Source organism: Hemiscyllium ocellatum, chromosome 10 (assembly GCF_020745735.1).
Source record: "Hemiscyllium ocellatum isolate sHemOce1 chromosome 10, sHemOce1.pat.X.cur, whole genome shotgun sequence".
In the NCBI taxonomy this organism is placed as follows: Eukaryota; Metazoa; Chordata; class Chondrichthyes; order Orectolobiformes; family Hemiscylliidae; genus Hemiscyllium; species Hemiscyllium ocellatum.
In genome coordinates, this window is record NC_083410.1 from 57,661,089 (window position 1) to 57,674,574 (window position 13,486).

Sequence of the window (13,486 nt, forward strand, 5' to 3'; positions counted from 1 at the left end):
AATTGGAAATTCGACGTTTCGGGCATAAGCCCTTCATCAGGAATTTATATAGGCATCTGGTGAATTGAGCAGTGGCTGAGGCTAGTGATATTGTTGGCTATTTAAAATTTATCTCATTCATCTTGACAACTCGTAATATGGTTACATTTCTCCCTTTACTATGACCATGTTCTTGAAGAAATATTTATGCTATTGACCTCTGCCAATACCACTTTACATGCTTCCTGAACAGCAGTCTGTCCCCTCAGCAGATCGGGATAGCTTTCCTTTCTACTTCTTTGATAGAGACCTCAAGGGCATTGTCTGAACATCATGTTGCACCCTTTCTCTAATGTGTAACCATTGTTCAAATATGAGAGGATAGGTACAGTTTTCATCTTGCAGCCACATGCCATCTCCTTCTTAGGAGGCACAGGCTGCTTTTTATGTAGCACCAGCCACATGCAATACCATGTAATCTGCTTCCAAGGATAACACTAGTTGCTCACTGCAAACATGTAAAGAAGCAGGCAGCACAAATTTACCATGCTGTCTGCAATACAATGAATTAAAAGGGCTAATTGCATTCCATGTTCCCCATGCCCCTTTTTGGATGTATTTAATGACCCCCCCCCCCCCAACTTAGTGTATGCCCACTGGCATCTTGCTCAGATGTAAGAACTCAGGTGCAATATCTATAAACAGCTACTGAATGATTTCAACATGCATCAAGTAAAATTTTATGCAGATGCTATCAAATTCTAATGGAAGCCCCAAAGTTGTACAAATGCTTTATTTTTACAAAACTGCAAGGAAAGCTTGCCAGAAGTCCTAAGAAAATTAGAAAAGGATCGGGGACAATGACTGAATAAAATTAACATAAGTTAAACATCATTAAGAGGAAATGAATGGAAGTAATAAATGATAATCCCCCCAGGACCTGACGGTTTGCATCTGAGGGTTAAAGGAAGTAGGGAAATATTGTAGGTGCTGAAAATGTGTTGTTGGAAAAGTGCAGCAGGTCAGGCAGCATCCAAGGAGCAGGAGAATCGACGTTTCGGGCATGAGCCCTTCTTCAGGAAAATGTGTCGCTTTTCCAGCAACACCTTTTCAGCTCTGATCTCCAGCATTTGCAATCCTCACTTCTTCCTCGTAAATATCGTAGGTGCCCTAACTGTAATCTTTCAGAGTTCCCTAGGTAGGGGAGTCGTCCCTCTGGATTGGAAAATTGCACATTCCTTCTACTTTTAAAAAGGGTGAAAGAGGAAAACTTGGGAGTTACAGACCGGTTAGCCTAACATCTGTGTTGAGGGAACTGTCGGAGTTTATTACCCATGGGTAACTGAACACCTTGAAAATTTGCAGTTAATCAGGGAGAGCCAGCATGGATTCATTACAGGTCGGTCATGCCAGACAAACCTCACTGAAATGTTTTGAAGAGATGACTAGGATATTAGATAAGGGAATGTCAATGGATGTTGTTTTATAGGTACTTCCAGAAGGCATTTGATAAAGTCCCACATAAGAGATTGTTAACTAAAGTAGAAGCCTACGGAATTATGGGCAAATTACTGGCATGGCTTGGAAACTGGTTGAGTGGCAGGTGACAGAAAGTAGGTTAATGGGTAGATACTCACGATCCCAAATAATCACATTATCTGTTAATGAATTGGATAATGACATAGAAAGTCATACATCCAAATTTGTGATGACTCAAAATTACCAAAGATTATAACATAAAATTACAAAGAGCTATTGATAGACTAAATGAATGGGAAAGAGTTTGACAGATGGGAAACAGGGAAGTCTGGCTGTCTGGGTACAGAATTGGCTGGCCCACAGAAAACAGAGGGTGGTGGTAGATGGAAAGTATTCAGCCTGGAGTTTAGTAACCAGTGGTGTTCCGCAGGTTCGGTTCTGGGACCTCTGCTCTTTGTGATTTTTGTAAATGACTTAAATGAGGAAGTGGAAGGGTGGATTAGTAAGTTTGCCGATTACACAAGGTTTGGTGGAGTTGTGGAAAGCGTTGTAGGTTGCAACGAGACATTGACATGATGCAGAACTGCGCTGATAAGTGGCAGATGGGATTTAGTCCAAACTGATTCACTTTGGAAGGTCAAATTTGAATGCAGAGTACAAGGTTAAAGGCAGCATTCTTGGCAGTGTGAAGGAACAGAGGTATCTTAGGGTTCATGTCCATAGATACCTTAAAGTTGCCACCCAAGTTGATAGGGTTGTTAAGAAGGCATATGGTATGTTGGCTTTCATTTGCAGGGGGATAGAGTTTAAGAACTGCGAGATTATGCTATAGCTCTATAGAGCCCTGGTTAGACCACACTTGGAATATTGTGTTCAGTCTTGGTCACCTCCTTATAGGAAAGATGTAGTAGCTTTAGAGGGAGTGCAGAGGAGATTTACCAGGATGCTGCCTAGACTGGAGAGCATGTCTTATGAATAAAAGATTGAGGGAGGTAGAACTTTTCTCATTGGAGCAAAGGACAATGAGAGGTAACTTGATAGAGGTGTACAAGATGATGAGAGATATAGATAGAGTGGATAGCTAGAGACGTTTTCTGATGGTGGAAATGTCTATCACGAGGGACATAATTTTAAGGTGATTCGAGGAAGATTTAGGGGAGATGTCAGAGATCGTGGGCGGCACAGTGGTTAGCACTGCTGTCTCACAGCGCCTGAGACCCGGGTTCAATTCCCGACTCAGGCGACTGACTGTGTGGAGTTTGCACGTTCTTCCCATGTCTGCGTGGGTTTCCTCCGGGTGCGCCAGTTTCCTCCCACAGTCCAAAGATGTGCGGGCCAGGTGAATTGGCCGTAGTGTTAGGTAAGGGGTAAATGTAGGGGTATGGGTGGGTTGCGCTTCGGCGGGTCGATGTGGACTTGTTGGGCCTGTTTCCACACTGTAAGTAATCTGTAAGTAATCTAATCAATAGGTTCTTTACACAGAGAGTGGTGGGTGTGTGGAATGCACTACCAGCAGTGGTAGTAGAGTCAGATACATCAGGGACATTTAAGCAACTCTTGGATAGGCACATGGAAATTAGTAAAATGAAGGGTATGAAGATTAATCTGATCTTAGAGTAGGATAAAAGGTTGGCAAAACATTGAGGGCTGAAGGGCCTGTACTGTGCAGTACTGTTCTGTGTTCTATGTAAGCAAGTGTGTGGTTATTCCTTTTGGACTTATCAAGGATAGATCTATGTACTTTTTAGATAGTATCATGTTACATGCAGTGGATTTCCAAAGAGTCTTGGGGCTTCAGATGCATTGACCTGTAAAATGTCACAAACAGGTGGAGAAAATAATCAAGAAAATTAATGGAATGCTGGCTCTTTTATAAGTCTGGAGTATAAGTTTGTAGAATTATGCTGCAATTATACAAAACCCTGTTCAGAATCCACTTAGAGTACTGAGAGCAGATCTGGGCACATATCTTAGGAAGGATATATTGGCCTTGGAGCAAGTACAATACAGGCTTATAAGGCACCTAGATTTCAGGGTTATGAGGAGAGATTTGAGGCCCATTTTCTCGAGATTTTATAGACAGTAGACAATAGGTGCGGGAGTAGGCCATTCTGCCCTTCGAGCCTGCACCACCATTCAATATGATCATGGCTGATCATCCTTAATCAGTATCCTGTTCCTGCCTAATCTCCATAACCCTTGATTCCAAATATCCTTGAGAGCTCTAACCAATTTAGGAGAGTCAAGGGTAATCTGATCAGAATCTTCAATATATTAACTGGAAAAGACAGGCGAGATAAAGATAAATGATTTCCAACAATTAGGAAGTCTAGAACTAAAGGCATAGTCTGAGAATTAGACCGTTCAGGGGAGATGTTAGGAAGCATTTCTACACGCAAAGCAAGATAGATGTTTGGAACAGTCTTTCACAAACAGAAGTGATGCTTGATCAGATACAGAACAGTCGCAAAGGTAGAACACAGAGGGTGTTGGTGAAGGGTTGCTTTTCAGACTGGAGGCCTATGATCAGCAGTATGTCACAAGGATCGGTGCTGGAATCCATTGCTTGTCATCATTTATATAAATCATTTGGATGTGAACATAGGAGGTATGGTTTGTAAGTTTGCAGATTACACCAAAATTGGATGTGTAGTGGACAGCGAAAACATTTACCTCAGAGTATAATGGGACCGTGATCAGATAGGCCAAGGAGTGGGATGTGGAGTTTAATTGAGATAAATGTGAGGTGCTGCACTTTGGAAAGGCAAATCAAGGCAGGACTTATATACTGTTATGAAGGTGTAAGGGGTACTGCACCTTTAGAGTCATAGAGTCAGAGAGATGTACAGCATAGAAACAGACCCTTCGGTCCAACCCGTCCATGCCGACCAGATATCCCAACCCAATCTAGTCCCACTGCCAGCACCTGGCCCATGTCCCTCCAAACCCTCCCTATTCATATACCCATCCAAATGCCTCTTAAATGTTGCAATTGTACCAGCCTCCACCACATCCTCTGGCAGTCCATTCCATACACGTACCACCCTCTGCGTGAAAAAGTTGCCCCTTAGGTTTCTCTTATAACTTTCCCCTCTCACCCTCTAGTTTGGGACTCAATGGCCGCAGGGAAAAGACTTTGTCTATTTATGCTATCCATATCCCTCATAATTTTGTAAACCTCTATAAGGTCACCCTTCAGCCTCCGACACTCCAGGGAAAACAGCCCCAGCCTGTTCAGCCTCTCCCTGGCAACATCCTTGTAAATCTTTTCTGAACCCTTTCAAGTTTCACAACATCTTTCTGATAGGAAGGAGACCAGAATTGCACACAATATTCCAACAGTGACCTAACCAATGTCCTGTACAGTCGCAACATGACCTCCCAACTCCTGTATTCAGTACTCTGACCAATAAAGGAAAGCATACCAAACGCCTTCTTCACTATCCTATTTGTCTGCGACTCCACTTTCAAGGAGCTATGAACCTGCACTCCAAAGTCTCTTTGTTCAGCAACATTCCCTAGGACCTTACCATTAAGTATATAAGTCCTGCTAAGATTTGCTTTCCGAAAATGCAGCACCTCGCATTTATCTGAATTAAACTCCATCTGCCACTTCTTAGCCCTTTGGCTTATCTGATCAAGATCTGTTGTAATCTGAGGTAATCCTCTTCACTGTCCACTACACCTCCAATTTTGGTGTCATCTGCAAACTTACTAACTGAACCTCTTATGCTCGCATCTAAATCATTTTTTTTAAATGACAACAAGTAGAGGGCCCAGCACCAATCCTTGTGGCACTCCACTGGTCACAGGCCTCCAGTCTGAAAAACAACCCTCCGCCACCACCCTCTGTCTTCTATATTTGAGACAGTTCTGTATCCAAATGGCTAGTTCTCCCCGTATTCCATGAGATCTAACCTTGCTAATCAGTCTCCCATGGGGAACCTTGTCGAACACCTAACTAAAGTCCATATAGATCACATCTACTGCTCTGCCCTCATCAATCTTCTTTGTTACTTCTTCCAAAAACTCAATCAAGTTTGTGAGACATGATTTCCCATGCACAAAGCCATGTTGACTATCCCGAATCAGTCCTTGCCTTTCCAAATACATGTACATTTAATAGCGAGGACTTAGAGAGTCCAGAACAAGGTAACAATGTAATGCTTCGTCAAAACAGCTAGCACTGGCTAGGTTGCTATGAGACAAAAACAAATTCATGTTCATCCAATCGGTTTAAATTATGCCCCAAGATACCAAACTCCAATCATGTTTGAATTTTGTATTTTGACAATATTAAAACCAATGAAACGATCCGATGTTTTGGGGTATAAGTATCAGATAGTTTGAACAGTTAGTCAGAGCAGCAAAGAGAACTTCCAAAAGACCAACAGATGTAGGCAGCTAGTAAGAAATCTCTGACAGGTACCTGTCTAGGGAAGGCGTTTGCACAGAAAAAAACATCGACACTGACCAAGAGAGCAAATCTACAAAGAAAGATACAAAGGGAAGATTCAACAGCTGCTGGTTTTGAAGTTTGAGGTTTTCGGTAAATCTTAATCGGGGATTTTATCGTCCCAGTGTTGTAGAGGGAAAGGTAAATAATAGGTTTAGATAAATGAGTTGCAATTAGTTGTTAGTTAATTATTCTCTGTTGTACTTCAAAAAATAAAGTTGTTAATTTTTAGTTTAAATAGTGACTTTTGGGATAGTTCTTTGCCTTTCGAACTTTCACAGATTACTGCATGAGCTAAGTCTTTTCTGTGTTGCTGGCTGAAATTAGCAGGGGGGTTTACTCCATATCGTAACAGTTTGGAGGCTTTCATCTGAAATTTGAACAGTTTTAGACACATTTCTGGTACAAAAACACCCAGTAGATTTAAACTTGCAAGTTAGTGTCCTCGTTTATGTTAAATAAAACATAGATGAGGCAAGTTGTTTAATTTCAGTGATTGTGGTTGATTAAATTAAAAGTGAAAGAAATGGCTCTTAAAATTGTTTAAATGGTTCTGGGATTTGAAGATGATTCTCAAATTTGCCAAGAAAGTTTCAAAGCAAAGATAAAGGTCATATTTTTAGAATGAGAAAAGAAGTTGGAATAGAGTTTAACCAAGGACAAAAGTAAAGCTGAAATTGTAAGGGAGTTACTCAAATACTTTGGTGTGTCAGATAAACAGACAAGCGCAGTAGAGGTAGAAGAACTTAAATTACAATTGAGGAAAATGGAGCTGGAAGATAAAGAGAGATAGACGAGGGAGAGAGAAAGAGAGATGAGAAAGGGAGAGGGGCAAACGAGAGAGAGGGAGAGAAGGTTCTTAGCTGAGCAAAGAGAGAGAGAAGAAAAAGAGAGACAAAAAGAGAGAGAATTTGAATTTGAGAAGTTGCAACTTAGTCAACAAAGTCAGGTTGACAGGATGGAGATTAAAAGAGAAGGTAGTAAGAAATACAAATATGTCAAAACTCTGCAACATTTTGATGAGAGATGTTGAAGCCTTTTTTATTTCATTTGAAAAATTGGTTAGGCTGATGGAGTGGTCCAAGGATTTATGGGTAATGCTAGTTCAGACTAAACTGGTACACAGAGCTAGTGAGGTATTTGCTGCACTGTCAGATGAAGGGTCAAGAGATTATGAAGAGGTTAAACAGCCTATTTTAAGTGCTTATGATTTGGTACCAGAAGCATTTAGATTGTGGTTCAGAAACAAAGAAGGATCCAAGTTAGACTTACATTGAGTTGGAAAAAATTAAACATAGTAATTTTGATAGATGGGTGTGTGCTTTAAAGATAGATAGGACCTTTGAGGCTCTAAGAGAGATTATTCTGCTGGAAGAGTTTAAAAGCTCACCTCCAAAGATGGTAAGAATTCATGTGGAGGAACAAAAAGTTCAGGAAATGAGAAGGGCAGCAATATTAGCAGATGAATACATGTTAATGCATAAGACAAGCTTCCGGCCAGAGTTTTGTCCTGTCAGGAAAGAAGTTGGGAGAAGGGAAGATTCTACACTTTGAAGCAAAGAGTAGAGAACACTGGTAAGAATTTACCACCGGTCAAAAAAAGAAGCCGAAGAGGGTGGAAAGAAGATGAAAGGCCTCAGGTATTTCCACTGTGGTAAAGTGGGACACGTAAAGTCACAGTGCTGGTCATTAAAGAAAGGCACTGTGGGAAAAGATGTGGTAAACGAAGGTAAGCCAGTGACATTAGAGTGCACAGCATGGGTAGCAGCTGGGTATGGAGTTAGTACCTGATCTCTACAAAGCATTCGTCTCTGTGGGTAATGTTTACACAGATAGAACAGGGGAAGAAGGATAAGAAATTATAATTTTGAGAGATACAGGATCTAACCAGTCACTGATAGTAAGAGATGACCAAATATGCACTTTTTCTGATCTATTACCCGAGAGTGTGGTAATTTGTGGGATAGATGGACAGAAATTTAGCATTACCCTTTGTAAGATCAGATTGGCGTGCCAACCCAACACTGGGGAAGTTATAGTGGGAGTGATTGACAGCGTGTCAGTTCCAGGAATTCAGTTCGTCCTTGGAAATGTTTTGGCAGGATCCAAGGTGAGAATAATACCTCTTGTTGTGGAGAAACCTAAGGAAGACCAAGAAACTGAGGAATTAAAACAGAAATATCCTGGTGTTTTCCCAGATCCCACTATTATAAGTCACAGCACGAAGCAAAAAATAAAGAAAAAGATGAAGGAGTTTAGGTTCAGTTAGCAGACACCCTGTTTAATATAATGGTGCAGGAAAAACCTGAAGAGGCAGAGGGTCAGAGAGAAGAGTTTAGTCCTGAAGACTGAGGAACGTGCAACAGCAAGACAAGACGATAAAAGATATATATTTGGGTGCGTAATCAGAAAAGGAGTCAGAAAATATTCCTGAGGGTTATTATCTGAAATCCAGTGCATATCATCATGAATACCAGGGAGTTTTAGAAGGGTGACATCTGTCACCTGACAGCATACTGTCAGGATTACCCAAATATTTGGTCTAAAGGTATCCCATTCGTTTTATTTGCCATTAGAGATGCCCCAAACAAATCTACTCAGTTCACTCCCTTCAAGTTAATATTTGGGCATGAAGTGAGAGGTCCTTTGAAATTAATTGAAGAAAAATTGACAGGACCAAAGTTGGAGATTTCACACTTAGATTATGTATCGGAGGTGAGGGAGAGATTAAATCGAGTAGGTGAGTAGCTAAACAGCACCTAAAGAGGGCACAGTATAGAATGAAGCAGGTGGCAGATAAAAGCTTTGAGACTTGATCATTTTCCCGAGGGGATGACATGTCAGTACTGTTACCAGTTATAGGAGATCCCTTCAAGGCCAGGTTTAGTGGTTGAGAAAAAGTAAAGATGTGAAGATGCCAGATAGAAAAAAAAGGTATCGGGTATGTCATGTGAACATGTTGAAACTGTATCATACCAGAGAGATAGAACTGGAGAAACAGATGTTCGTTACTGCCATGCAGAGTGAAGAATCAAATTCAGATATTGTGGATTTTGAGGATGTGCCTCAAAATAGATTTAAAAATGAAAAAGTCTTTGAGAAGTGAAATAAGTTAGTAAACTGTCTGTCTCAGGAGCAAAAAATGCAGTTGAAAGATTTATTACTGCAGTATAAGGACGTATGTAAGAATCAGATGGGATGGACTAATGCTATTGTACATGAAGTAGACATAGGGAATATTGCTCCGCTAAAACAACACCCCGATCGGCTTAATCCTTTCAAAGCCAGGTAGGTCCAGAAGGAGGTGGAGCCATGGTCAACGAGGATATCATCTAACCAAGCCAGAGCAAGTGGAGTTCGTCGATGCTCTTAGATCCTAAACTGGACGTGACTCAATGATTCTGTGCGAATTATCAGAAGGTCAGCTCTGTTACAAAATCAGATGCTTATCCAAGATTGGAGGACTGTTTAGAGAACATCGGACAAGCCAGTTACATCACCAAGTTGGACTTACTGCATGGTTACTGACAGGTACCTTTATCAGAGACAATGAAATCAATTTCTGTGTTTGTAACCTCAAATGGGCTATATCAGTTTTAAATGATGCCCTTTAAAATGAAGAACACATCCGCCACATTCCAAAGATTCATGAACAGAGTTGTGGCTGGGTTAACAAACTGTGCAGTCTATTTGGATGATGTCGTGATCTTTAGTAAGTCCTGGAAAGATCACATGGTACAGTTGGCAGAGCTCTTTGTACGACTACGAGAAGCAAAACTGGTCATAAGCAAATAAAACTGAATTTGCAAAAGCAGAGGGGACGTACTTGGGACATAACATCAGTCATGAAAGGTTGATCCCACGGAATGCAAAGACAAAGGTCATCAAGGAATTTCCACAACCAATCTCGAAGAAAGAGATACTTCGATTCTTAAGACTCAGCAGATTCTATCGGAAGTTTGTTCCAAACTTCAGCAGTGCCTTGGCGCCATTAACCGATTTGCTGAGGAAGAACACAATGTTTTGGTGGACAGAACAATGCCAGGAGACATTCAACAATTTGAAAGCAAAAATTAACCACTGCACCAGTTCTAGCTACTCCAAACTTTTCAAAGCCTTTTACATTGCCATTGATGCTGGTGACATAGGAGTTGGAGCTGTACACCACAGGAAGATGAGGATGGGATTGAACTGCCAGTTGGTTACTTTTTGAAGAAACTCAACATCCACCAGAAGAAATATTCCACGATCAAAAAAGACCTATTAAGTTGGTACTGGCCTTACAACATTTTAATGTGTAATCACGAACAATGTGACGGAGACAGTTGTGTACATCGATCACAATCCTCTTACATTCTTAGAACGCTTTAAAGACAAGAATATGAGACTATTTCATTGGAGTCTTATGTTACAGACTTTTAATTTAAAAATCGCACATGTAACGGGCGGTAAGAATATAATTGCATATGTGTTATTGCAGATTTAACTGATAACATTTAGATGAGATTTGTATTTATCCAATGTATATGGGAAGAAGGTGAACTTAGATTAAAGTTATCTCCATGTTATGGTAATGTGTTTAAAGAATAGAAACAAAAATGAAGCCATCTTTTCATTATGATGGTTTATTTTTTCTTAAGGTGTTATAAAGGTGGAAGGTGTACTGTACCTTTAAGAGAGTTGAAAACTAGCAAGGACTTAGAGAGGCACAGGGAGTTTGGAACAAGGTAACAATGTAACACTTGGTCAGGACAGCTAGCACTGGCTGGGTTGTTATGAGAGAAAAACAAATTCAAATTCAACCAGTTTAAATTATGCCTCAAGATACCAAACTCCTATCAAGTTTGACTTTGCTATTTTGACAGTATTAAACCAGTGAAACAATCCGATGCTTTGGAGTATAAGTATGAGACAATTTGAACAGTTAATCAGAGCAGCAAAGAGAACTGCCAAGAGACCAACGGATGTTAATAAGAACCTGCCAAGAGAAGGAGTTCGCACAGAAAAAACATCAACACCAATCTGGAGAACAAGTCTACAGAGGAAGATGCAAAGAGAAGATTTGACAGCTGGTTTTGAAATTAGAATTTTTTGGTAAATCTTAATCGGGGGTTTTATTGGACCAATATTATAGAGGGGAAGGTAAAAGATAGGTTTAGATAAATGAGTTGTAAATCATTGTTAGTTACTTATTCTCTGTTATATTTCAAAAAGTAAAGTTGTTAATTCTTACTTTAAAGAGTGACTTTTGGAATAATTCTTCATATCTCAAATTTTCATAGATTCTTTAATTCTTTTCTGTGTTGCTGGTTTAAATTAGCGGGTGGGGGGTTTACCTGTGTCGTAACAATACTTAATAGTAAGGTCCTGGGGAGTGTTACTGAACAAAGAGACTTTGGAGTGCTTGTTCATAGTTCCTTAAAAGTGGAGTCCAGATAGATACGACAGTGAAGAAGGCTTCGGTATGCTTGCCTTTATTGGTTAGTGCATTGATCACAGGAGTTGGGAGGTCATGTTGAGGCTGTACAGGACATTGGTTAGGCCACTGTTGGAATATTGTGTGCAATTCTGATCTCCCTAATATAGGAAAGATATTGTTAAACTAGAAATGTTTCAGAAAAAATTGACAAGGATGTTGCCAGGTTTGAAATATCGGGAGAGACTAATTAGGCTGGGGCTATTTTCCCTTGTGCGTCAGAGGCTTGAGTAGTGACCTTACAGATGTTTATAAAATCATGACGGTCTTGATTGGGTGAATAACCAAGATGTTTTCCCTGACATTGGAGACTCCAAAACTAGAGGGCATAGGTTTAAGGTGAGAGAAAGATTTAAAAGGGATCTAAATAGTAACTTTTTCATGCAGAGGGTGCTGTGCATATGTAATGAGCTGCCAGAGAAAGTGGTGAAGATGGTACAATTACAACATTTAAAAGGCATCTTGATGAGTATATGAATATGAAGGGTTTAGAGGGATATGGGGCAAATACTAGCAAATGGAACTAGATTTATTTAGGATATCTGGCCAGCATGGAAAAGTTGGACCAAAGGATCTGTTTCCGTGCTGTGCAGCTCTATGACTCTGAGTTATTAATTTTAAATCTGAGATCGATACATTTTTGTGAAGCCAAAGTATCAAGGGATATGGACCAAAGGCATGGTTATGGGCCAAACAAAAATATTTGGAGAATTGCTGTGGATCACCCATCAGCTCAATAATTGTTACCACTGCTGCTTCACAGCGCCAAGGATCAGGGTTCAATTCCAGCCTTGGGCAATGGTGTGGAGTTTGTACAATCTCCCTGTGTCTGCTAGGGTTTCCTCTGGGTGCTCCGGATTCCCCACACAGTGCATGTTAGGTGGATTGATCATGCTAAATTGCCCATAGTGTCCATGGATTTGCAGGCTAGGTGGGTTAGCCATGCAGAGTTACAGGGATAGGGTATAGGTGGTGGGTCTGGGTGGGATGCTCTTCAGAAGATTGGCATGGACTTGATGGGTCAAATAGCCTGTTTGCATATTGTAGGGATTGTATGATCTATGATCTCCTCAATGGTGAAACAGATTCGGTGGGCTGAATGACCTACTTGTTTTTCTATATTTCAATGTTCCTACGTTGAGATAAATTATTCTGCTTAATAACAGTAAATCGTAACTGATTTGATCTGAAGGAAGTTCCAATTTATCTGTTTCATCTTTTATGCAGATAGAGAAGATAGATTGGGCTACTTGGTCATGCGTTTTAGGACCAACATGTGAAGGAATCTGGCCTACACACAGTGATATCACAGATGTCAATGCAGCCTGTCTGACCAAAGACAAAAAAATCATTGTCACAGGAGATGATTTTGGCTTTATGAAACTCTTTTCTTATCCAGTAAAGGTAACGTGATTCATATAAGTAGTATTTTGTCTAAATTTTAAAAAGTCCAGATGGTTAATCAATACACCTTAATTTTAAATTTTCTGTCATAACAGGACAATATTGTACTTTCTGTGTGATTGCTGTCAAACATGCTCACTCAGTTAAGTTTGCAACCACATAGGCTATTGATACTTCATTGTTTTAATATTCTACAAATGCATCCACAGTCATGTGGTGCAGGTAAAAAGCATGGATATTAGGTGTGGTCTCAAAAAATATTGCATGGAATTATTGGGAAGTTAAACTGAAATACATAGAGATATAAAATAATCCTCAATTTTTGGGCAACAATCCAGAGTGGCTAATGTCTTCTTTGGAAAACTTGTATAATTATCATTTCAGGTAGTTCTGATCAGAAAATCACAAACCCTCAAACTTTCATTTTCTAACTAAATTTTTGGATGAAAATTAATGGCATGTTTTTAAAAAGGGGTTTTTTTTTGTTGTAGAGGTACCCAACTCTGATATTTCTCCCTTCTATTTAATTCCAGTTTATTTTTAAATGTTAGAAGAACTAAAAAAAATTTCTTATGTTTTAGCCAAGGACAGAGCAAAAACATTTACAGTGGAATACGATGTATGAAACCTAGAACACGGAGATGGAACTTTATAGGGGATCCACCCATTCATCCTCAACTTTTATACTAATA

General features: G+C 40.0%; 1 protein-coding gene across 5 annotated transcripts in view; it reads left to right on the plus strand.

Annotated features, from left to right (window-relative positions):
- The window catches only part of LOC132819436 (echinoderm microtubule-associated protein-like 6), a 512,298-nt gene that overhangs the window by 311,370 nt on the left and 187,442 nt on the right, over positions 1-13,486 (plus strand). For all 5 annotated transcript variants that reach the window (XM_060830942.1, XM_060830941.1, XM_060830940.1 and 2 more), the window contains exon 25: positions 12,618-12,794. In XM_060830942.1, coding sequence (XP_060686925.1) covers positions 12,618-12,794 — 177 coding nt within the window. The remainder of the gene's footprint in view (positions 1-12,617; positions 12,795-13,486) is intronic.